At 50.5% G+C, this 25,818-nt stretch overlaps 1 protein-coding gene and 1 long non-coding RNA gene across 8 annotated transcripts in view; one reads left to right on the top strand and one right to left on the bottom strand.

The window, feature by feature from the left end:
- LOC125963005 (uncharacterized) overlaps nucleotides 1-25,818 on the top strand; it is a 406,444-nt gene that overhangs the window by 208,213 nt on the left and 172,413 nt on the right. The gene's annotated exons all lie outside the window — the stretch shown is intronic.
- The window catches only part of IQSEC2 (IQ motif and Sec7 domain ArfGEF 2), a 76,097-nt gene that overhangs the window by 11,186 nt on the left and 39,093 nt on the right, over nucleotides 1-25,818 (bottom strand). For 6 of the 7 annotated variants that reach the window (XM_049704573.1, XM_004286395.3, XM_033417600.1 and 3 more), the window contains 6 exons: nucleotides 8,191-8,452; nucleotides 6,624-7,025; nucleotides 3,309-4,204; nucleotides 1,783-1,944; nucleotides 1,205-1,327; nucleotides 49-215 (listed from right to left, as the gene is read on the bottom strand). In XM_049704573.1, coding sequence (XP_049560530.1) covers nucleotides 49-215; nucleotides 1,205-1,327; nucleotides 1,783-1,944; nucleotides 3,309-4,204; nucleotides 6,624-7,025; nucleotides 8,191-8,452 — 2,012 coding nt within the window. Of the gene's footprint in view, nucleotides 1-48; nucleotides 216-1,204; nucleotides 1,328-1,782; nucleotides 1,945-3,308; nucleotides 4,205-6,623; nucleotides 7,026-8,190; nucleotides 8,453-17,109; nucleotides 17,818-25,818 lie in introns of those variants that run through there. The other variant, XM_012539328.3, reaches the window with a different exon arrangement.

Raw genomic sequence — 25,818 nt, forward strand, 5'->3', positions numbered from 1 at the left:
CTTCCCAGGTAAAAGATAGGGAAAGCTGATGGGGAGGTCTGGGGTCACCTCTCAGGTTCTTGATGAAGTCATCTAGTTTCATCTTGCGTTCAGCCTTGACGCTGGGACTGTACATGTCGGTATTGAGGAGGATGATGGCAAAAGCAAGGATGAAAATGGTGTCTGGATTCCGGAACTGGCGCACAAGAGCTGGGTTACACACACAGTACCGCTGGCTGCAGGACAGGAGGGGTCAGGGCCAGGGTCAGGCACCAGTAACCTCCACCTACCCACTATCCTCCCATCTGGCACCACCAACTCCTTCCTCCAAGACATACTCCCAAACCCTTTGGGTCTCTCGTCTTTCTTCAGAGTTTCCTCAAGACTAGCATGTAAAAATCACAACCGCTACCTTTCATGGAGTTTTGCCAGGGGATTTATGTACATTATCTCATGTAATCCTATCACAGTCCTGCAAGGTAGCTAGTAGCAGCCCCATTTTACAGATGAAGTGACTGAGGTCCAAAGTGGTAAGGTAACTTGCCCAAGGCAACAGAGCTGATAAATGGTGAAACCAGGATGAAAATGCAGATCTTTCTGACTACAAAGCAAATCCTTCTCCCATGTTGGGAAACAAGCTCTCAGTAACTCTTCTGTTTCTCCTCTAAATACCTCAAAGTGGTGGAGCCAGGGTTTATACCCAGGTCTGATGCCTGATCCCCGAAGCATTCACAGAGGAAGATAATATTTAAGGGCATGGGTCATGGAGTCAGACACACGAGTTCAAATACTGGTTCCACTGCTTATTCACCACATGACTCTGGGCTAGTTACTTACCTTCTCTAAACTTCCTATTTCTCATCTGCAAAATGGGAATAATAAGAGAAGCACCTACCTCACCAGGTTGTTGTGAGTATTCACTGAAATAATCACGTAAAGTGTCCAGCTCAGTACCCAATATCTGGCGAGCACAGTATCAGCTCAGTGAATATAAGCTGTTGTTGCTGATGCTGTTGTCACTTGTTGGATGCCCATGTCCCAGATGCTGAGCTGGATACTTTAGGCACATTACCTCTGATCCTCACAACTGCCTTGCAAGATAGGATTTATAACTTCCATTTTCTGGTTAAGAAAGTATAACGCTCAGAGAGGTGACTTGTAGACACGTCCTACACTGCCCCCCAAAGTAGGGAAGGGCAGCTTCAGGAGTGGGAAGTGGGCACACCTGAAGGCTTCGATGAGTCGTTCCACTTTCTGGGCCTCACCCTGAACCCGGATATGGGATTGGAACTTCCGGAGTGCATCATCCAAATCCATGGAGGAGAAATCCATCTCATCCACCACACAGCTGAGGAGCAGAGAAGGGTGTGTGGAACTCTCAATTTCCCTGCAGAAAACCTCTGACCCACCCTGACCTGCTCCAATGAACCAAACCCCCCACTGATAGACTTCCAAAATCTGGACCTGTGGCCTAAGCAAGTACTTATGAGGATAGAACGTCTGAAATGGAATCCATCCCAAAAAGTCCAGGCCAGACACATGGTTACTAATGGTCTGTTCCGTCAACCCACTCATATCAGGGATGGGAAAACTGAGGCTCAAAGCAGGCCAAAGGACAAGCATGCCTTGCCTGGGGCCACCCAGAAGACTTTAGGACTAGTTCCAAGAGAGATCAGATCTCTTTGCGGCAGAGAGGTATGGGAGCAGGAAGGTCTATTCATCCTGTTTTGCAAAGTTTATCTCCCTCCTGCCCTCCTTTTCCAGGAACCCCTGGCCCAGTCTGCCCCAGCCTGGGGTCCTCACTCCAACACATCTCTGTTGAACTGCTTCTGCCGGTTCCCTAGGAATTCCCCTATCATCTGTCGGCTCAGGCCTTTCCGTTCCAGGATGAAGTGAGCCACTCCCACCGGCGTGTCTGACAGGAAGCCCCGCTCGATCAGATACTGGATACCCTTCTCTGGCTTCCTGCAGAAAGAGGGGAGGTAGATGAGATGACTGTCCTCCTGGAACTCTGCCCCCGTCCCATTTCTTGAACTAATTTTGGGCCCAACCGTGTCCTCAGAGAACTAAGGAAGTCAAATATATAACTTGGTCCACTCCCTTCATGGTACAGGTGAGAAAACTGAGGACCAAGGAGAAGAAGACAGTTTCCCATTTCACAGTGCTTCAAAATTCCAAGGTATCCTCAACCCAACTTCCTCCTGCACTGGAGCCACACTACAATTGAAAGAAAATTAAGATCTAATGAGAGCCTGCTGTGTGCCAGGACCTTTGATATTCCTCACAGGCACCGAGGAGTCCTGGGAGAAAGCCTGAGTTCCAGGCTAAGTCCTTCTCCCTGAGTCACAGACCCTCAGAGTAGGAGAGAAGTGAAAAGATTACTTTGTCCTCATCCCACATCCCACTCAGACAGGTATCACGCAGCCTCTGTGAGTGTTTCTATAGACAAGCTGCTCCCCATTTTCCACTAGGTCATATCTGGGTCTGAGCTATCCCATATTCAGAACCCCAGAGCCTTAGGGTCCTACGAGGCTAGAATTTGGAAGACTTTGGTGCCACAGGAGTCTCAGATCCATCACTTACTACGCATGACTTGGGACAATTCCCTTTACTTCTCCAAGCCTCAGTTCCTTCTCTATAAAATAGGGACACGACTGCCAACCTTCCTGAGTTAACCTGAGAACTAAATATAGAAGGCCGTGTCTCATAGGCTATGAAGATGTTAAGCATTTGTTTTCTAATTATTTTCTAATCAAACGTCACACTCCCATTCCATTGCTAAGCACCTGGCACAAGACCAGGTACCTAGAAAGAGCTCGGTCCTGGTCACTGACTAGTCCAACACAGCACCCTGCCCCCAACACCTCAAATATCCACACCCTGCTAGTTAATAGATAGAAACACTGAAGCCCAAGGAAGGGACACACCTTGCCCAGGGCTACCCAGTGAGTCTGGCCCAAGTCTCCCGTTTCTGAGAACAGGGTTCTTTATACACCACATCGCTTCCCTACCAAAAATGGAAGGTGGGCAACCCAAAGTTCAGAATCCATCCATCCTATAGACAGAGAACTAGGGCCCAGAGAGGGAAGCATCTCACCCAAGATGACACAGCCAGTCAGAAGCAGAACTAGGACCAGAACTGCCTCTCATGGGGGTGGGGGCAGCTTTCTACTATTGTCACCCTATTGCCAATTATTTTCCCTGAACAGCTGAAGAGAAACACCATCCACAAAATGAGAGGATAGTGGCAGCAGGATCACTGCCTCCAGGGGTCAAAGTGTCCGCAGCAGGGTAGGAAGGGGTGAGGGAGTGGGAACGGGAGCACGTACTTATTGAAGAGGTTGAGGCCGATTCGGTAGTGCCGCCTCTGCACCACGTCATTGTTGAAGGCTGGCGAGTCCCAGCTGTGCCTGGTCTCCCGCTGGTAAGTCTGCTTGCACAGGCCGGTGGCTGGAGGCTCCCTCAGGCTGTCCCGCGAAGAGGAGCCAGAACTGCAGTTGATGGTCTCGTTGGAATTGCTGGAGCTCTCAAGGCTCTCATTATCTCCACCATCAGAGTTCTCGCCTGCTGCCTCGCACTTCCCCAACCTCCGACCCCCAGCCACACCACTGGGCCCAGTGCCACTGTTGGGGGCTGGTGGCAGGGGCCCTGGCGGGGCTGGGGCTGGGCCCTCCGGGGCTGGATAGTGGCGGTGTGGGATCGGGGCCCTGCCTGGTGGCCCCTTGTGCTTCAGGGTCCCATGGGGGCTGCAGCCATCAGCCTCATACACGAGCTGACGATGGACAGAGCCGCGATCTGAGCGGTCACTCAGGTCCACGGAGCTGTCACTAGGAGGCTCAATAGTAAGCAGGGGAAGGTGGGCAGCTCGCAGCCGGAAATCCCGGCATTCCAAGCACCCAGGACCCCTGCGAGTGCCTTCCTCACGGCTACCATCTTCCCGGGTCCCTGGTGGCACTGGTGGAGGAACTGGTGGGAGAGGGGCGGGTGCCCAGAACTCAGGCCGGCCCTGGGGTGGGGGCTCTGTGCTGGGCAGTCGCTCAGGGGATGGCGGGGGAACTGGGTCATCCAAGTAGAGGGGAAGGTCACTGAAGGATGTGGCCGAGCTGTCCTCTTGCTGTTCCTTTGACTCTCGCTTCTCCAGCTGGGCTGACCCTGGCTCCTCAGACATGGGCCCCGATGGGTGGCAGTTCAAGGCCTCGTCAATGGATTCAGCCAGAGACTTTACCTGTATGGGAGAAAAGGGGAGGAGGGAAAGGGAGGAAAGATGAAGGATGGTGGGATGGTGGAAGGGTGGGAATGAGGGAGGGAGGGAAAGAAAAAGGGGGGAATCTTCCTGGTGGGGCAGCCAAAAAAAGGGCTTCCCCTCCCCGACCTCCACAGATTCTCTGCAGCATATAAAATAACTCCCAGGGAGCCACTGTGAGCTCACAGGAGCTGGAACTAATGCCCACAAGTTCCCTTCTCAGATATCCCAGTACCTCCTTCATGTCCATGTAGACCCAAGCCAAATGCCACCTCCTCCCTGATCCAAGCCACATTCCTGCCTCTGCCTTCCCTTAGGGTAAACCAAAATCCCAGCTGCCTCTGGGCTCCCAGAGCCCTCTGTCTGGTTCTCTCTTAGGAAATCCATAATATTTAGCCTCGAGAATCTGGACCATGGCTGGTAACTCTGCCTATGGTTTTCAGCCTCCAAACTGGCCCCTAATGATCCCTGCCTCCTGGTATTCACACCCTCGTGTACCATAGTATCCCAGGGTTGGTCTATGGGACTGACAGCATCCGGCAGCAGTGATGGGATGTCACTTCTGAGATTAGGTTATGAAAGACTGCAGCTTCCATCCTGAGCACTCTCGCTCACTTGTGCTCCCTCTCTTAGACCCCTCACTCTGGGGAAAGCCACACCGTGAGCAGTCCTATAGAGAGGCCCACGTGGTAAGGCCCTGAATCCTCCTGCCAACAGCCAAGAAAGTGAGCTTGGAAGCAGACCCATCAGCCCCAGTCAAGTCTTCAGAGACTACAGTCCTGCCCTACAGCTTGATCACAGCTTCATGAGAGACCCTGAACCAGAACAACCAGTCAAGCCACTCTGAGATTCCTGGCCCTCAAAAACTATTTGTTGTTTAAGCTCCGTCTTTACATTCAGTTTTAAGCTACTAAATTTTGGGGTCATTTGTTATGCAGCAATAGATAATGAATACACTTCCCCATCAGACTTGAATAGCACTGAGAGTTGGGCCCAGGCCAGATTGTGAGCCCAATGCTCCATTACCCCCTTGAGGGATGGGTCCAGGCCAGGTTTCTCTCTTTTTAGCTCAGCTCGACACACATTGCTTGACACAGAAGAGATGTTCAATTAAATGTGTTGTATGAATGAATAAATGACTGATTTAGATCTTCCCTTTAATACTTCTTTCCTTCCCTCTACCCGCCCCTGCCCCCCCCAACACACCTCCAGGGAAGCATGCCCAGGTTTATGGCAGGGCCAGATCACAGAGGTTAGAGCAGAATAACTTCTTCTCTTATAAACTTTCTTTTATTCATTCATTCAACAATTTCTGCCAAATACCTCTTTGGTTTTAGGAAGGAAACTAACATGTACTTAGCAGCTACCATGTACTACGTGCTTTCAGATATACTACCTAGCTGAACTGAACCTTCCAAACAGCTCTAAAAAGAAGGTCTTATCTCTATTTTATTGATCATGTTTCAGTGGGGTTAAACAGTTTGCCCAAGGTCACATAGCTCGGAAATAGCAAAACTGGGATTTGCAGCTGATCAGCTATGCTGACACACCACAAGCCTAGAGTGATCTCCTACCACTATCACTGCCGGTTACATTCCCACCCTTTCCTGCTTTTGCTGATGCAATGCCTATGCAAGCAACACCCTCCCGACTATCTCTAACTTGCTAACTCTTAACTGTCTACTAAGGCCCAGGTCCAGTGCTGTTTCCTCAAAGAAGCCTGCCTGGTCCTCCCAGAAGAAAGTTTCCTCTCCCTCCTCTGGGTTCCCATGTGATCCCTTCTCATGGCTCTGAGCACATTCTTTCAGGAGACAGTCCTGTGCACATGTGTCTGCTATTTCCTACTGGCTTGGGGAGATCCTTGAGAAAAAGAACCCTGCCCGGTTCATCTGTCTCCCACATGGCGCCCAGCACAGAGCCTGGTCCATGGTCGTATGGTATAAGGGAAACCTTTGGAACCAGTCAGAGCTGAGTTCCAATCCAGTTTGGAAGTCACTTCACCTCTCAGGGCCACAGAGCCTCAGTCTCCTCCCCTGTAAAACCAGGATAACAACACCGGTCTGGAAGGTCATTATGAGGCATATACAGCACCTGGTACAGAGTAGGAGCTCATCACCTGTTAGGCCTTTATCTGATAGTGGCTCACGTTCCAAAGAGTGAGAACTTTAATTTTCTTATGTGTTCTAGACACCCAGATTTTTAACTTGCTTGTTTAAACGATATAATTTTTCTCTTGCCAATCCTTTCTCATTATTCTCACAGTCCCTACGCAGATGGTAGCTATTCGTTGTTATCAAAAGCTTGTTGGGCAACTTCTTTCGGTTTGAAGTACAGGTAAAAAGGCGTAGGAGTAGCCAGAGCACAGGGATGGGGAGGAAAGGCCCTTTTCAGGGATGCTGACCTGTTTGGAGAAGGAGTCCTCAAGCTCTGTGATGTCATTAGAAAACTCTCCAGATGTGGTGACGGAGCTTCCCCCACCATCGATGCCCCCTCCACAGGAGCCTCCATATGGGAGCCCCCGTTCAAGCCGGTGGCTCCGGGCACCAGCCATGGCACCCTCGTCCAGCGAGGCAGGCTTGCCCTCGAAGTACGCGGGGTTCTGTGCCTTCTCATATTCCTCAAAGGAGAACTGCATCCGCATGTTGGAAAGGATGATGCGGCGGGACATGCGGCTCTCTGAAGCTGAGCTGCGGAGCCGCTCAAAGTTCTTGTTCATGCGGTACTGACGGAAGGCCGTCTGGATGGTCCTGGCAGCCCTGCGGCTCAGGAAGGAGCCCCCATACTTCCTCTCCAGCATTTCCACCTGGCAGGGGAGGGTGGAGGGGAACAAGGTCAGAAACTCACTACAGCCTCCTCATCTCCCTGGGCCTCAACCACACCACCGCCCGAGTCACAGCTAACTGCTTACAGCTGCCTGGATGCGCCAGGCTGGGTTCTCAGTGTCGTGTTCTCACTTTAATCTCAGATAGCACATGTCACACGGGACTGAACTGTGGTTTTTTTTTTTTTTTTTTTTTTTGCGGTACGTGGGCCTCTCACTGTTGTGGCCTCTCCCGTTGCGGAGCACAGGCTCTGGACGTGCAGGCTCAGCGGCCATGGCTCACGGGCCCAGCCGCTCTGCGGCATGTGGGATCCTCCCGGACCGGGGCACGAACTCATGTCCCCTGCATCAGCAGGCGGACTCTCAACCACTGCGCCACCAGGAAAGCCCCTCTTTTTTTATTTACAAGAAGTAGATGTTCAGTATTTTAAAATAAGAAAAGAAAAAACACAGAGAAGCCAAAAAAGGAAAGAAAGGAAGACATAAATTGAAAGCAAGAAGGAGAAAGAGAGGGGAAGAGAGGGAGGGAAGAAAGGAAGGAAAAAAGGAAAGGAGGAAGGAAGGAAGGAAAGAAAATTGAAAGAGAGAGGAAGAAAGGGGGGAGGACAGGGGGAGAGGGAGGGAGGGAGGGGAGGGAGCAAGGAAGGAAGGGAGGAAGGAAGGAAGGGAGGAAGTTTGGTTCACCTAAAGTCCCAACACCTGGCATAACCACAATTACATTTTGGGATATGTCCTTCCAGTTTTTTTCTTTTGTACATTAGTATTTTGTGTCCCCTGTTGTAGCTAAACAATACCTTGTGTGATACATGTGATATTTTGTAACACACTGTTCTAAACTTGTCAATTTATGTGTGTGCTTCTCCCCTTACACTGAGATTTTTGAGGACTAGGTCCAGGTGTTTCATCTTTACATCTCCAGTGCCCAGCCTCAATGTTTGCTGAGTGAATTCAAGACTCAGTGGATGGATGGTGAATGGGTCAGTGAGGCCCTAGTAGGGTGAAGGGTTCTGGAGCCAGTCTTCTCCTGTTCTAGTCTCACTATCCCTCCCTGGACACCACCTTTGAGTGCCACATTCCAATCCCTCCCTTGGTCCTCTCACACCCCCACCCCCACCCCCACTCCCGGCCAGAGCCATCTCGTCGGCACCTTCTTGTCCTGCAGGTCCGTGGAGAGTTCATAGCTGTCCGACAGGGCCTTGGAGCGCTTTATCTCCTCTTCTTCCTGCTTCCTCAGGGCAACACTGGCTGGCTGGAGGCGAGCCCGCTGAGCCCAGGGAAGGCCCACCCCAGCAGGGGGGCCCCCCATGTGGCTGCTGGTGGGGGGCAGCTGGCTCAGCCGGTAGGGGGGTTGGCTCCCGGGACTATCAACCGCTGTGCTCAGGTCACTGCCTGGGGCATCACCCTCCACACTGTGGGGATGAGATAAGATGAGCCAGGATGTTGAAACAGGAGACAGGGCTGCTGGGCCAGACTGAGAGTGGGTGGACCAGATCCCTTCCCACAACCCCATCCTCCCCAGCGTCCTCACAGATACAAGGACCCCAATACTTAAAGGCCAGAGGGGAGTCCTACCCCCCCAAGTAGTCTCCTCACTGCCCTCACAGTCCTGTCCTCGCCCCTTCAGCCCTGTCCCCTCACAGCTCCATCCTTTTAGACTCCTTTCCCTCCAGCCATGTCTTCTCACAGTCTTGTCCCCAGTCCTACTCTACTCTCATAGCCTGGTCCCCTCGTGGCCATGTCCCCTCACAGCCTTATCCTCAGACCAGTTTCCTCCCACTCCTGTCCCCTCAAGTTCCTTTTTCTAATCATCTCAGCCCCTTAACAGCTCCATCCCCAAACCCTTCCTCCCCCGAGGGACCAATTCCCTTGTATCTCCACCCCCCCCCCAGACCTCTTCCCCTCACAGCTCTGTCCCCAAGAGGAGACAAGACGAGACATGCATCCCTCCCAGCCCTATCACCAGCACCACCCCCGATCAGCACTGTCCCCAGGCCTGAGGCCCACTCCCACATCCTGCACATCTAGGCTCTCCCCTGCTCGCCCAGCCCTGCCCCCTACAGCCCTGCCTCTGCCCTCAGAGGCCTGGACTCTGGGCTTGGCCAGTTCCCAGGGTTCCCTGGCCGCCAGGACACGGGCTCAGTGACAGTGGGAGGCACCTCCCATCCAGCATCCTCACAGGTAAAGAGCTGCCCTGTGGGGCAACTTCCTAGTTCTCCTCATGGCCTCCTCTGTTCAGCTGGGGGAGGGGGACAAGGGTCTCAAGGCTGAAGAGTGGTAGGAGCTGGGCACTGGGTCTTGCCCGCCCTGGTTACCCGGAGCTGTTGTTCTGCCACACCTGCTCCCACGGTGCCATGGCAACCAGGCTGCCAGGGAACTCAGGTGGCGACAGAGCCCAGGCGCCCTGAGCTGGGCAGGCACGATGAGCAGCCGCAGAGACAGGAACACTGGAGGGGGGTTGGGAGGGGGCGACAGGCAGGGGGAGGCATGGAGGGGGTTGTGGGGAGAATAGATGTGGCTGAGGCCGGCAGGCACGGGGGTGAGGGGGCTCTTGGCTGGCGAAAGGGTTAAGGGGCCATTCCCCAGCCCCTACTTGCAGAGGCCCAGGGCGCAGAACCAGAACGGGGGCAAGCTGGGGTGGGTGGAGGGGGGCTCCCTACCGTTTCAGGAGCTTGAGCTACAACGGGCCTGCCAGCCTGGCAGAGAAGAGCACTTTGGTCTGGGGGCTGGGTGTGGTGGGTTACAGCGTTGGCGCTGGCTCTGTCCTGGTGGAGGCTCCCGCCCACTGCTCACCCTCTACCCTCCTAAGTGTTAATCTGCTACACTGTCAGGAGCGGGCGGAAACAGACTGAGGGGCTGCCCTGCCCAGATGCTCTCTCCTTCTGGTCTTCTGGGGCCTGTGAAGTCCCCCTTCAGGGGTCAGACCCAGCCCAGCGCCCCCCAGGCATCTAAGATGCTCCTCTTCGCCCCTTCAGGACTGCAGGATTCTGCCCACCAACCTCTCAAACCTCTCCCCTCCCAGCACATGGCTCCCAGTTTTGATCAACTGTCGTCTCCTTTGTTCACGAACCATCCATGGTTCCCACTGCCCACAAGAGATAGCCCAAGTTCCTTATTGTGGCATTTGAGGCTTCTCCAAGATACAGTAGCTAATGTTTAGTAAGGCACTGTTCTTACCACCTCACATTTAATAACTTGTTTACTCTTCAAAACAACCCTATGAGGTAGGTATTGTTATTCGTCTTCATTTTACACATAAAGAAACTGAGAGGTTAGTAATGTATCTGTAGTCACACAGCTATTAATGATACAGCCAGGATTCAAATCCAGGCAGTCTGACTCCAGAGCTCACAGTCTTAAACATTAAGCCATACTGCAGGGTTGGCTGCCAGCCCCCCACCCCATGAACCCTTCCCTCCAGCCAGCCCAAATCCTGTTTCTCCCCAATACTCCTGTCCTTTCCACCTCCCAAACTGCTCATACAGTACTTTCTACCTGCAATGCCATCCCTATCATCTTCTGCCATCTGCAATCTGAGAACCCCCCACACCCTAGTGCCATCAAGATTCAGGTCATATGCCACCACTAAGAAGCCCTCCCGAAGCCCACCTCTAGCCAGAAATGATTCTTGATCCTGTTCAGGGCTCCCACACACAGCACATGTCTGTCCTTCTTTTTATGGAGCAGGTTAGCTTTGGCAAAGCGTGACAGCTATTTGTGTTCCTGACTCCCAGAATCCCAGCACAGGAAGAGAATTTGGTAATCTCTCCGCTAGCACAGAGCACAAGGCCTGGAACAGAGTAGGTGCTCAATGAAAGCTTCTGGAGGGAGGAAGTCAGTGAATGAGCTCTGGCGGCTGCGGTAATATATCCTCTCACCTGAACTTTGACCTCAGCCTCCAGTCTCCTCGTCCCAATCCGTTCTCCATCCTGTGGCCAGAGAGAGCTTTCCAAAGTAGAAATCTGACCGTTTTGCTCCCCCACTAAAACCCTTCCATGGCTTCTCATAACTCATTCAACAAACAACAACTGAACCCCTTCTACGTGCCAGGCACAGTGCTAGGTGCTGGAAATACAATTGTGAGCAAGACGTGTAAGATTTGTTCCCTCGTGGAAGTGACATTCTAGTGGGAGAAGAAGACTATAAATATATACTATCATTTCAGGTAGAGAGAAGTGCTAGGAAGGAAAATACAGCAGGGTGATTAAAGGTGCTGTTTTAGACGCGGTGGTCAGGGAAGGGCTTTTTGAATAAATGGCATATAATCAGAGCCCTGATGGAAGTGAAGGAGTGAGCTGTGTGGTTATCTGACACGAGAGCAGTCCAGACAGAGGGTAGAGCCAGTGCAAAGGCCCTGAGATAGAACTGTGCTTGGCATGTTTGAGGAACAGCCAGGAGGCCAGTGAAGCTGGAGCAGAGTAAACGAGGGGAGAGTGATAGAAGATAAGATCAGAAAGGTAATTGGGGCAAAATTGTGAAGGGCATTGAGCCCACGAAAAAGACTTTGGCTTTTGCTCTGATTGAGATGAGCAGAGGAGGGGCGTGATCTACTTAGGTTTTACAGGAATAATCATCCATAGGATAACCTCCAGCTTCCTTACCATAGCTGAGGATGGTTCTCCTGACCGGACCTCTGCCTCATATACCTTCTGCCCCTTTACCCCAACCTGGCTACCTCCTGATCACCCTTCAACATTTAGCTCGGGTGTTCCCTTCCATGCCTGCCTGAGCCCTTCACACAGGATTGCTTACAGGCCCCTCCTCTGTGCTGCCATAGGACCCTAGAGTCACCTCTATCCCTAGGGCAAAGGCATTAATTAGCTCATTGAAGCCGTACAATTTACTGAGGCAGGCACCATTAGCCCCATTTTATAGATGAGGACACTGAGGCAAGAGGTGATGTAAACTTGCTCAAGGTAACACAGCTATTAAGTGAGAAAGTCAGGATGCAAACCCAGGGCCTAGGCTGTCTTCTCATGACATGACATCTTGTTGCCTATCCCCACTTCTAGCCCCATGCTGCCCCTGGCCCTCTACCCTTTGGCAGTTCTCCTCTCCCTTCTGTTTTGGTTGCAAAGGTAATAGTGGCAGGGAGGTCAGGCTGTCAACACAGCCCCCCAAAAAGGACAGAGCTGGAGGGCATCATACACACTGCTAAAGAAATGGGACCTGGGGACGTGGGATCCCTTAACTCAGAACTCCCAAACACTCAGCGCACTTACAGCGCACCTTCCCTGCGTCAGGCACTTTCTGCACATTATTTTAACTGCGTGGCAAATGCTGATCACATGGAAAAATCTCTCTTCTCTTTCTTACATCTCACATAGACTCATATTCATTCTCTCTCTCTCTCTCTCTCTCTCTCTCACACACACACACACACACACAAACACACACACAGAGAACATGTTGTGCAATAAGAAGCTGGGCAGACCTAGGTTCAGGTCCTGACAGCCATTTATCCGCTGTGTGAGCCTGGGTGTGTCCCTTTACCTCTATGCACCTCAGTTTCTCATCCGCGTGGAGCTCAAAATGCAATTCCCTCTTTGGATTCCTGCACTTCAGAAAGGGCCTAGGAGATCTACCTCTCTGGGACTCCTCCCAGCCGGGAACAGGAGCAAAGAAAACACACACACGCGCACACGTGCACCCATGTGTGCTGTCTGCTGGGCTATTCTGTGAGGGAAACTGGGGAGCATCCTCTGCAGCGGGGGGAATAAATCACGTTACACAACTAACCACAGTATAAAGCTGAAAGTTCTCAGGGCTGGGGAACGGAGGAAGTGCTAGGAGAGCTCAGGAGAGATTCCTCCTGCTGCGGGGTGGGGCAGGGGTGCTGAGCAGAATAAAAATAAACTCGCACTTACAGCGCACCTTCCCTGTGTCAGGCATTTTCTGCACATTATTTTAACTGCATGGCAAATGTGAAGGAAGAATTAGGATTCCGATTTTGCAGGTGAGGAGAAGGCTCTGAGGGGGAAAGTGATGCCAAAGGTCTCAGGACTAGCAAGTGGCAGAACAGGGATTCAAAGCCCAGAGCCTGTGCTAGTTCCCCTGCCTCAAAGGCTTCATGGGGCAGTGGTGGGGTGGGGGAGCTATTGAATAGGGCCTTTCCTAGGAGGAGTTGGTAGAGAGAAGGAGTGAGGGACCTTGTGAGCCAAGGCATTACGATGGGGAGAAGCGGGGCAGAACGGGCAGTAGGGATTTGGGGTAGCCTGCCCTTGGCGGGGGCACTGACCCACTCTGGCTGCTGCTATTAATGGGAGGTATCTCTTTCTCCTTCCCTTTATTGGCACTGACCGGAGCCAGGCAGCCAGCAGGGGATGGGATCAGGATGCAGTTGCCATGGAAATGAATGGGGGCTGTTGCTATGGATACCATAAGATGAGGGCAAGAGGAAGCTAGGGATGCTGAGGACTATCCCCATGACAACTTGGGCTGAAAGCGGGGTGGGGGGGACCGGAAGTGAGACAAGAAAACAAGACAAGGAGGTCAGCACACCTAGATGAGGCCAGGGGCATTGGGCTCTGGAGGAAGACTGGGCAAGGAGACCAGACCCAGCGGGGGGTGGGGGCAGAGGGGCAGAGGGACTCCAGTCACCTCCCTCTCCCCCGACAGCTTTTCAACAAGCTGTTTCTGCTGTCCAATCCCAGCGCCACAAAGACTCCAAACCTGAGGCCAGCCCGGCTTGGCACAGGGACTGGCAGGGGAAGAGGAAGCCATCGGAGGGGCTGATTGGGTACCCAGCAGGCAAACATAGGCTTGGGAGCACACAGATCAGGGTTTCAATCCTGGCTCTGCTTCCTTTGCAGCCCTAAATATAATAGTTGTCATTTACTGAGGACGTACTTTTAGCTAGGCCCAGCAACTCTGCAAGGTCTGGGTTGTTCCCCTTGAAGGGGATAACACAGATGAAGAAACTGAGGTACAGAGAGATGAAGTAATTTGCCTAAAGTCTCAATGCTCAGCAGTGGTGGTGCCAGGAGTCGAATCATCGCTCATGCCTGTACCCACCAGCCCAGCACTGAGCAGCCCCTCTGAGGCAGAGTCCTTGCATTCTCCAGCTCCCTGTGCCTTCCCACAGTGGCACACAGAGGGCCAGATGCTGAGTAAATATTTGTGGAGTGTGTGAGTGAGGAAGCGATCCAGGAGGAAGCAGGAAAGACTGAGGTTAGATGGAAGAAGTACCTGACTTTGAGAGCAATGACTCACTGGTTTGGCTGGCCAAGAGTAGAAGATCCACAGAACTGGGATGGACTTTTCGAACCATCTAATTCCACAGATTCAAATTAAGGCTCAAAAAATCTAAGTGACTTGCTTGCTCAGGGTCACACAGGACGAGAACCCCAATCCCCTATCTTCCAGGCCAGTGTAACTTTTTAGCTGAATCTGTCCAGTGCCCACCCCCGCCCCCCGGCACCTTTAAGCTCCTAGATGTTGGTGGCAGCAGGCTCCTTGAACTTTCTAGGCAAGGCAAGCTGATCCACAGCACCACGCCTGTGCCCAGGCTCTTACTGCCCAGGATTTCCTCCCTCTCCCCTCTACCTGCAGCCTTTGTCGGTCTGGCTGAGCTTTTCTGAATCTTGTGGCGCCCTGAGCCAGCCAGCCCTCCTGGGAAGTTGGTTCTGACTCACTCCCACCCCCCACAGAACCTGACAGGGTCAGTTATCCCCCCTCTATGTTTTGTGCACACTCATGTCACCGGCCGTCCTTATCACCGGCTAACTTGAGATTCTCTCTTGAAGTGTCCATTCCCTACACTACTCCCGTTTCCCATGGGCAGTGGCCTGGTATAATTCACCTCTGTGGACCCTCCCTATGCCCAGGCCAGGGCCCAGCAGCCACCTTGGTCCCCTAAGACCACAGGTGGCAGTCATGTGTGTCTGTGTGACCATCCTGTCTGACAACTGTCACCCTAAAAGCCACAGCACCACATGCTCAAAAGCCACTGACACACATTCTTGTGATTATCTCCACATGCAGAGAGACTGCCAGGCACAGAAAGTTGCCACCTCACACAATCAACCTCACACACTCAGAATCCCTCACACCCAGCCTCACACAATCACATTCCCTCAGATACACAACAGTGCACAGCCTCTCACTCTTCTCTCACCTGCCAGCCTCATGCACACCTGTGCACAGGCACACACGTTTCCCTCACAACAGATAGAAACCTTCCCCTTTCCCATAGCACAGGCCCTCAGCCAATTCAGTTGCCTACACAGGAGTCTACACCCCCATGGCTCCCACAATGGCTATCTGACCTTTCGTTGAGCCCCTGTGCCCCCTAACTTGTTTCTATCTCCAATCAAATGAAGGGTAGAATGGTCTCCCCCTCCACAGCCACAGGTCACCTAGACTCACATGCCCAGCTTGAACCAAGCAATGTATGTATCATTCCCCAACACAACCCCTGGGGCTTTCCACCAGGTTTTGGTCCATGCTGTCTCTGACTCCTTAATGCCTCACCTCTCAAACCATCTATCCAAACCCTTCCCGGCCGTCTACTCTTGCCCCTGTTCCTCCAGCAATCCTTGGACACCACCACCCCCAGCTCATCTTGACATCTCCCTACTCTTTGGGCCAGGAACATATTTTGCTCATTACTGAAGCCATATCTGCTCAATCACTTCTGCCCTTCACACCCTGCCTACTTTCCCAAAGGAATTCTCATCTCCCCTGATAGATGGAGAACTTATGGAGAACACAGCCACTGTCTTACTTTCGGTCCCTCACTGTATTTAGCTTGAAACCTTGTACACAGTAGGTGTTTGAGCAATGCCTTCTGGAAGAGTAAATAAAGGAGAGAGGAAGAGAGAGGGAGGGAAGAAGGGAGGGGAGAAATAAATGAGAATTTGAATGAGTGAGTGAGTAGCTGAGTTGAGTGCCTAAGTGAGTCAAGCAACAAGTGAAGAGTGAGGCGAGCCTCTGGAAAACTACCAGGGCATGTGATGGGGATGCTGAAGGGAGGGGGGAAACAAAGGAGAGGAGGGACTCTCACCTGGGCCTTAATCAAAACAAGAGCCTCCAATTAGTACACACTTGGCAGCTGTGCACTAGACCCTATGCTGAGCTCCTTGTGCTTTTTCTTGCTAATCTTCATGACAACGCAGAGAGGTAGATCTATTCTCACTGTACTTGGGAAGAAAATGAAGCTCAAGGAGAAGAAAATACTTGTTCAAGGTTATACAGAGAGTAAGTGGCAGAACCATAAGGTAAACTCAGATTTGTCTAATGAAAAAAAAAAAAAGGCTCAGAAAGGGAAAGCAGGGGTATGAGCCCACCTGGGAATCTCCTGGCTTTGCTCCTAACACAGACTCATCATGGAAGGTGTGGGTTCTACAGTGCATAGAGGACACCTTCTGCCTTCCTGCCAACAGCCTCTGGGGATTCTTAGAACTAGCTTTTGGCAGGTGCAGGAAATACTTAGGGTTATTGCATCTGGGGGCAGTGGCTTTCCCTCAGACTCAGAGATCCCTAAAGCTGTAGAATCAGAACCTTGAAAGTACAGAATCAAGGACTATTAACATCACAGAATGTTAAAATCACACCATCAGAATTTTTTCTAAATGGTAGAATCATGAAATCTTAAAACCACAGTATGGTAGAATCCCCAAATCACAGCATCATAGAAAGAGAAACCACAGAATTGGATGGAATGTGTCACTGAATTACCCTCTCTTAAAGTCATGTAATCATAGTTTCTTAAAATTGTACCATCTCAGATTCACAGAATGTCAGAGCTGGAGGAGCCCTTGGAGATCCTCTGGTCCAGACTCCCTCCTCCTTTTACACATGGGGAAACTGGGTAGCAGGGAGGCCAAGCAACGTGTCCAAGTTGACCAGCTCGCACCACCTCAGGCTGAAGAAGGCGCTAGGCTTGCACATGGTGAGAGCGCCACATCATTCATTCATTTATTGAGTGCCTTCTGGGTGTTGACAATAAAATCAAACCCTACTCTCTCTCCCAGCCCCTGTTCCCAGCCCTGGATAGGAAAGAAGGTAAGACCCTGGTGGGGATGGGGAGAGGGAAGTGGGGTGGGGTGGAACATACATCAGACAGAGAGAAGAGATCAGCTTTTATTGATGGAAATTCTTTTGTACACAGCGACACGCACTCTGAAAGGCCTTTTCCTCCTGATCATATTTACAGAGCGCTATGGGAGTGGCAGGAGGCACGGGACAAGGCCTCCAAGCAGTAGAAGAGATGGCAGCAATGGCCACAGCGAGGGAATGAGCAGGCTGGGTCCCGACCCCGTCTGGTCCTCTAAGCCCTAGGCACCCTGCATCTCTGTTTGTGCTCACAGAGGACAGAGGTAGGTCCTTGGGATGTCATTTGGAGACCTCTCCAGGAGTGGCAGGCTCCAGGGTGCCTGGGAAGTGGGGTGCGGGTATGGGAGGGTCCAGGTTTCAAGCTCCAAGCTCCAAGCTCTGCTGCTCCCACATTTTAGTCAGACCTAGGGCTCCAGCCTTTATAATTTGGGGGCTGGAGTCCAGGGGAGACAGCAGTGAGGGTGGGAATTCCAAGAAGGGGGTGGGTGAGGACGGGGCACTATGCCTGCCCATCTGGTTCCTGAAGCAGGGACGGGGTCCCATGGGGGATCGAGGGGGCAGGGGGCAGGGGGCTGGTTAAGGCTTTTGCTTCTGCATAGAAAATGACCCTTGTCCTCTCAGTTACCGAGAGGAGGGACTACTGCACTCGGAGGCCGGACAGCAGAACTGATGAGCGTCTTCCTCTTCCTCTTCCTCAGTCTCCTCCTCCTCCTCCTCTTCCCTGGGGCCAGGAAGGGCAGGGTAGAGGCCACAGGCGGCGGGTGACAGAGAGAGGCAGAGGCATTAGTTTGCAGAGCAAGGGAGACACAAGAAGGGCTGGAACCAGGGAGGTAGGGCTAGGATGGGGGTTGGAATGGGGAGGGCAGTGTGACCAATGGGGCCACATCCATCTCAGTCTCCAAGCAGCCTGTTGCTGGTCCCCCTCCTGGAATGGCCCTCCCCCACACTCAGGCTGGGCTCAGGCTTAAGGTTACACCCAGAGTATGTAAACTCCCTTTCTGACCTGACAGGTGCCCAACCTTAATTTTAACATAAATAGTAGCAATCAGCTCTCTGCTGGCACTTTGCATGCATCATCTCATTTAACCCCTGCAACAACTGTGCAACATTTTAAAGATGAGGGAATTCAAGCTCAGAGAGGTTAGATATCTGCCCAAGGTCACACAGCTGGGTGAGCGGTAGTCAGGATTTAAACCTGGAAGTTCTTGGAGCTCCAAGTCTCAGACTCTTCCCAGCAGGTCCTTTGGGTGAACTTGGTACTATCTCTAGAAATCCACTGTGCCCTTGAAGGACAAAGATTTGTATTTCCTGAAGGCTTCAGCGTCGGGAATGTAGGAGATGCTTAGAAATGGTGCGTGGAAAGTCCACAGCTTTGGAAGCAAACAGACCTGGGTTCCAAGGCCAGCTCTACAAGTGCTTCTAGGCTGCGGCCCCAGGCATGTTAATGCCCCTCTTAGAGCTTCAGTTTCCTCATCTGTAAAAATGAGGCTTATGATGCCAACCCCACAGGATTGTTCAAAGGACTGGAATACATGTCAAATGCCTGGCAAACAAGAGTGATGGGAACATGGTGGTGGTTATTGTTAACTGCTCATGAACTGAACCTAATTACCAAGGTGGCCGTTTGCACCCACACAGAAGCGCCACAGCGGTGGGGAGGAAACATTGCAGGAACAAGCACCTGTTCCTCGGGTCCTGCGGAGCAGTACCAGGGGCCAGTCTGCATGTGGCAGTCACTGGAGCTGGACTACATTTTCATGGGGTGGATGGACAGGCAGGAGGGCTGGGGTGGGACCAGGTGTCTTGGGAGTGAAAAGGCTGATCTTCTAGAGATTTCCAAAGAAACAGTCTCAGCCCACTCCCAGACCCCCTTGGCTCAGGAGATGTAGGAAATATGGAATCCAGGATGCTGGAGTATTGGGAAGACATGGGAAGGAAAGAGAAGGCAAGGGAAGGCACTGCTGTCCAACTGACAGACAAGCGCGTGCAGGGGTGCGCACGCGGGGACACACACACACACACACACACACACACACACACACACACACACTCCTCATACTCAGAGCTCCCTCTGACACATTGTTCCACAGAGTCACTGAGTCAGCAAAACCACATGAACCAGTGCTCAAGTCCTGGGCAAGTAGCTCCTCCTTTCAGAGTCTCCCATTCCTCATCTATAAAAGAAGAAGGAAACTCCACACCTCTCAAGGCTGTCATGAGGAACAAATGATCTTCCAGTCCCTCTGCTCACTCCCCTCCTATCCAGGCCAGGCCCCTGCTACCCTTCACCCTGACACTGCAGTCACCTCCTGATTTCTTCTCCCTACTCTCTTGGACCACATTAGCCTTCCTAAAGCCCACCTTTGAGTGTGAATCTCTTCTGCTCAGACACCCACCTTGGCTCCCCTTAGCTTCCTGGATAAAGTTCAGATTCCTCTACTTGGCATTCAAGGCTCCCCCACCATATGGCCTCACCTGGCCTTTCCTGTCAGGTGGAAAAAGCCCAGGCTTTAGAGTCAGACAGACCTGGGTTTAAATATCAGCCCCACAACCTACTAGCTGGGTGACCTTTAGTCCATTTCTTCACCTCTCTAGGACTTATTTTCCTTATCTGCAAAATGAGGAAATACCTATTCTGCAGGATGTGGTGGGGATTAAATGAATTCAAGTATGTAAGGCACCTGCCACAGGGTAGGTTTGGTGCCTCATACATGGTAACTATTACTGTTACTGTCAGCATCAGTGCCATCAATGTTATACCGCCCAGCCTTCATCAAACTAGCTTGTTCGTTATTACATCAGCACGTCCAGCCTTTTCACGCCTCTATGCCTTTGCTGACTCTGTTTCTTCCTTCTGCACAGAGCTTTGCCTGTTGAAATCCTGTCTGAACTTCACAACCCAGCTCAAATGCTGCTTCCTGCAGGAAGTCCTCCCTGACTTCCAACCAGAAGTATTCTTTGCTTCCTCCTAGCTCCAGGATCCGTGCTCTTTGTCAGGGATCTCCATGTGTTGCTTTGAACTTTTCTGAAGCATTTCTTTCACTAATCCCCTCAACGCCCTTGAATTCCCCCGACCACCACTATCTCTGCTTTCCTTCCCTGTGAGAAAAAGAGGGCCCCTATACTATTTAAGGCCAGTCCCTACACCCAGGCTCTGGAGCCCACCCCTGCTACCACCTCCATAACAATCATCCCCTCTCCCTCCAGTATTTCAACCTCTCCCTCTCTGTTGCCTCCTTCCTACCAACATTTATAGAAGCTCAAGTCTCTCCCATCTGGGAATAAAAACCCTCGATCTGCCCCCACATCTCCCTCTAGCAATCAGTGTCCCTCTCTCCTCTTCACAGCTAAGCTTCTTGAGAAATTCGTCTACACTGGCCATCTCCACTTCAGTACCTCCCACGGGCTCTTCAACCCACTGCAATCTGCCTCGTGCGCCCACCAAGCCACAGAAACTCTTCTTAGTAAGGTCGCCCAGGACCTCCCACTGGTTAAAGCCAATAGACTCTCTCCCACCCTCATCTTACTTCCCCCAGCTGTAACATTTGCCACTCTTAACAAGCCCCCCCGTGCGCAGACGGCTCTTTCCTTCCTCTGCTTCTGTGAGCCCACTCCCTGCTGGTTTTCCTCCTACTTCTCGGACCACCCCCAGCTCCTCTTCCTCTCTCCATTCCTTATGCGTTAGTACCTCTTCCCCAGTTCTGCTCTGGTCCTCTTCTCTTTCATTCCACACTCTCTGTCAGTGATCTCATTCCATTCCATAACTTCAGGTATGGCTGAGGACCCCACATCTCTCTCTCTAGCATGGATCTCTCTCCTGGGTCCCAGACCCATCAAGCCTAATTAATGCTTGCTGGAAGCTCCACCAAGATGGCCCTTAGGGCCTTCAGAGTTCACAGGGACCTCTAATGCAGCATCTTACCGCTGCAAACCCATCCTCCTGCATTTCCCACCTTCGTGAAAGGCACCACCACCCAGGGGCCCAAGCCCAAAACACACCTGGAAGTCACCCTAGGTTCTTCCTGTTCCCTTACCAAGTCAGCCACTGAATCCTGCTGATTCTACCCCCTAAATAGCTCTAAAAGACTACACATGATCTGGCCTCTGCTAACTCATCATCTACTCCCCTTGCCCCTCGCTCACTCTTTCTCCAATCGTACTGGTCTCCCTGCCGTCCCTCAAACATAACAAGCACACTCTTGCCTCAGGGCCTTTGCACTCGCTGGAACATCATCCCCCAGATAGGTGTGGCACCAGACACATTCTATATATTTAGTTGCTTATTTATTTAGTATCTGTCTCACCCATCGTAAGATCCATCAGGACAGGCATCTGTTTTGCTCAGTGCTATATCCTTAATGCCCAGCACAGTGTCTAGCACTCGATAAATATTTGTTGAATGAATGAATCCATTGCCAGGCCTGAACACGGGCAACTCACTGTGACCATCCTCAGTCATCTCCACCCCCCACTTCCACCCCCATTATCTATTCAGTCTCTCTGACTCCAGCTCTCTCTTCTACCCCATCACCTCTCAAATCCACCTCCTCTGCTCCATCCCCACAGCCACTACCTCAGCTTACCTCTCTTGGATTACTGCAAAAGCCTCCTCCCTAGTCTCCCTTCCTTCTAAAATGCTAATTTGATCATGTTACTTTCCCTCCTCAAGAACTGCTCATGGCTCTCCAGCTGCCTACCACGAGAAAGGACCCTGGGCTCCCCAGACAGCTGTTTGAGGCGTGTCTAACCTCCGCATCAGTGTTCAGCCTTACCATTTCTCACCTCCAGGCCTCTGTGTTCACTCTCAGAGCATCCTCTCCCATCTCTACCACTCAAAATCTTTACAGACCCTGGATGACTGGCTCAAACACGACTTTTTTCAGGAAAATACCTGACTCACAAACCAGAAGTAATTCCTCCCCCAAATACATAGAGAAATAAGTGTCTCCAGTGTCACTCAGAATCTCCGAGAACCAGGAGTAGGATGGAAGTTAGTAATTATATCTGAGACCACGGACTTTGGGTGCTGGGCGAGCCTTAACAGAGGTTCCCTTCTCCTCCTGCACTATTACCCTGGACTCATGTCCCTCTGGCCCTCTGCTAACACTGATCCATCCTTGCCTCCTCCCTTTCTCTCACCTGCTGTTGGGTCTATCTCTCAAAGAATTTAGATTCCATAATTTGAAATTAAAATGGTTCTTTGCGAATGGTGCCCACGGGAATAGTGCAACATAGTAGCCCTGCTCCAAGCCACTTCTTCTATGCCAATATCCCAGTGTAGGCCTTCCAGCTGGCCTGCATGCATACGATCCATTTTTCATACCGATTGCTAATGTGATATGTCTAAAACACAAATTTTACCAAATTTCTCTCCTATTTAGAATCCATTCACATGATAGTTCATCACCAGCAACATTGGTTCTTAACCTTTTTTGGAGGAACCCAAAACCCTTTAGGCATTTAATGAAAGCCACAAACCACCTCCCCAACAGAAAATGCACACAACTAGACACACACAACATTTTGCATTCAATTTCAGGAGGTTCATGGGCCACCTGAAGCCATTTGGGACCCATGCAACCCAGGCTCGTAACAAACCTCTGGCTCTTCCCAACAACATCCAGGTTCTTTTGCATATGCTGTTCCTTCTGCCTGGAACATTCTGCCGTACTTCACCCTTCTGCCCCTGACTGCCTCTGACTCATCCTCTAAGACTCAGCTCTTAGGCTGAGTTGACCTGCACCAGCCCTAGGTGGGGCCAGATCTCTTCCACTGGGCTTCCACAGCAGCCCCCCACCCTGTGCTCTCCTCTGTCATAGCCCTCCTCAGTCTCCCCAGCTGACTGGGAATTTGTGGAAGGCAAGAACCATTACCCAGCATAGGCCCTGCCGTAGCAGAACTCCCTAAGTGTCTACTGAAACAAACACTAATAACAGCTACCCTGTTTTGAGTACTCATTATGTGCCAGGCACTCAACAACATGAATACTATTTATGATCTCTTCTACTCCTCAATAAATAAACCCCATGATGTTGGTATTCTTTTTAACAGATAAGGAACTAGGCTCAGAGATGTGAAGTGAGTTGTTTAAGGTCACCCAGTTAGTGAGTGACAGAGGTGGGATTGAATTGAGACATGTTGACACCAATGCAAGTATTGGTCCACCATGCTTCCCTGCCCTGCACTGTGAGATTAGGAGATGGTATCAGTAGCAGAATAGGACCAAGAACCAGGGTCAGAATGCCCTCTGGGCTCCATTTCCCAGGGCCGCCTACTCTTATTTTCCCTCCTGTGTCACCTTCATGTCAACACCAGGGACCTGGCTCTCTCTCTCTCTTTTTTCTTTTGGCCATGCTGCGAGGCTTGCAGGATATTAGTTCCCGGACCAGGGACTGAACCCGGGCCCCAGCAGTGAAGGCACCAAGTCCTAACCACTGGACTGCCAGCGAATTCCCTGGCTCTCTCTTCTTACGGTGCGATCCCCTCCATCCCATGTACTACTCTCAGCCTCCTCATCCCAAAGCCCCACTATGGTCAGGCGCATCCTTTGTTCCAGAACCATCCCTAGACACGTACAGCTTTTAGATCCAATCCAATCCAAGGCTACATATTAGCTACGAGGAAAACAAGACATGGGTAGTCCCTGCCCTTCAACAGTTGATAGTCATCCAGGAGTTTTACATGTACCTTCTCCAATCCCAAAATCAGCCCTGAGAGGTAAATAGGCATTGTCCTCATTCCACAGATGAGGAAATAGAAGTTCAGAGGCTTGCCGAAAGTCAAGCTTGGAAGTAGCCGAATTTGGACTTGAATAAAGATACTGACCCAACTATTTTCCCCCATTAGGTCATCCTGCTTGAAGAGCCAAAAAGTAGGCAACCATTTCCAGCAGGATTGGGGGATAAAGGAAAGCTATTACTTTTTCAAGACTTAGTACACATGTCCCCTCCTGTAGGGGACAGGTGGGGTTAGGTACCCCTCCTCTGGCAGCCCTCTGGGCCTACTTCTGTTCTATCCCAAACCACACTATGCAGTCATTGTCTATGTGTCTCTCTCTCCCTTCCAGACTTGAGCTCCCTGACTGTAGGACCAGATACAGCTCATTCCCATATACCACCAAGGTTCAACACAAGGCCTAACTGAGAGCAGGCAGAACAAATGCTTGCTGAATGAATCAGGTGGTATTTGAGCAAGTTATTAAAAGGAAAAACAACAGGTGGATACAGGAAAAAGGTATAGAGGAGGAAGGAAACAAGTTAGTAAAGGCAAGGAAGTGGGACCAAGAAAAAAGGCCAGTAATTTTAAAGTTGTGACAGGGTATGTATAACATTTTTTTCATTGTTGTTATGGGGGTTTTCTTTTCCTTACAAAAATGGGATCATACTATAAGCCCTGTTCTGCAATTTGCTTTTTTCATATAACAATAAGTCTTAGAGGTCTTTCCAGGTGAGTATCTAGAGATATATCTTTTTCTTTTGATCTGCTACAGAGTATGGATGGATCATGAAGGAAAAGCTGTTTCCTACTGATGGACATGTAGGTTGTTTTAATTGCTTGCTATTATAAACAATGCTGCAGTGAACATCTTTGCATGTGTCTGAAAGTAGTTTGGAAGGATTCCTAAAAGTTGAATTGCTGAGCAAAGGGAATGAACATTTTGTTTAAAATGTAGATAAAAGTTATTTCCGTGGCTTTAACATTTTTATAAACTGGCTAAAAATAAAGATTATTCCTACTTATATAATCCTGTCTTTATTTAAGAAGCATATATCATGCAACCTTTTCATTAAGAGTTGGTTGAGAATGCTACCCTACAAAAGGGCGTGTGATAGAGTTGCACAGTATGGCTTATGTTTGCAGTTGGGGTTGGGGTATTTTAGAAAAGGCTTCTGGCTGGCCAAATTGGGGTCTACCTAGTAGTAAAACTCTAGAGAAACCTAACTCTAAGACATAGTTCTCAGCTTGGAAGTATATGCACATTTAAGTTTCTGGGGGCAGCTAACAAACTGGTCCCATAATAAAATGAAACCAATTCGTACTCTTATCAAGGAATATGAGAGATTCTGTTTCCTCACAACCCTTTCAATCTTTTAAATTTTGGTACTTTAAAATTAGTACTTCGCTGTTGTTTTAGTTACATTTCTTTGGCTATCTGTAAGGTTGAACATCCTTTCTCATTCATTAGCTGTCTACTTCTTCTCTGAATTGTCAAATCACGTTATTTCTCCACTTTAAATGGGTAGGGCACCTTTTTCTTATTGATTTCCAGGAGACGATATAGACAGATGTCTATGTAGCAAATACTTTCTTCTAGCCTGTTTCTGTTTTAACTTTGTGTGTAGTATCTTTCTCCACACAGAAGTTCTTAACTTTAATGTAGTTGAAATTATTGCTCTTTACTTTATGGCTCCTGAGTTCTTAAACCCTGATCAGAAAGGCTTCTCCACCCTGTTATAAAAATATTCTGGATTTTCCTCTGGTACTTTTACAGCTTTATTTTTTGCATTTGTTTTTGTACAAGGTAGGGATTTAACTTAAATTTTTTCCAAATGGTAGCTAATAGTCCCATCCTATTTACTGACTTCCCACTGATCTGAAATGCATTCTTTGTCACAAATTAAATTCCCATATGAATATATGGGTTTGTTTCTAAATTCTCTATTTTGTTCCATTTATGTATTCCTCTATTTCTGTGATGATATAATATTTGTAATTTCTGTAG

This window comes from Orcinus orca, chromosome X, assembly GCF_937001465.1.
Source record: "Orcinus orca chromosome X, mOrcOrc1.1, whole genome shotgun sequence".
Lineage (NCBI taxonomy): Eukaryota > Metazoa > Chordata > Mammalia > Artiodactyla > Delphinidae > Orcinus > Orcinus orca.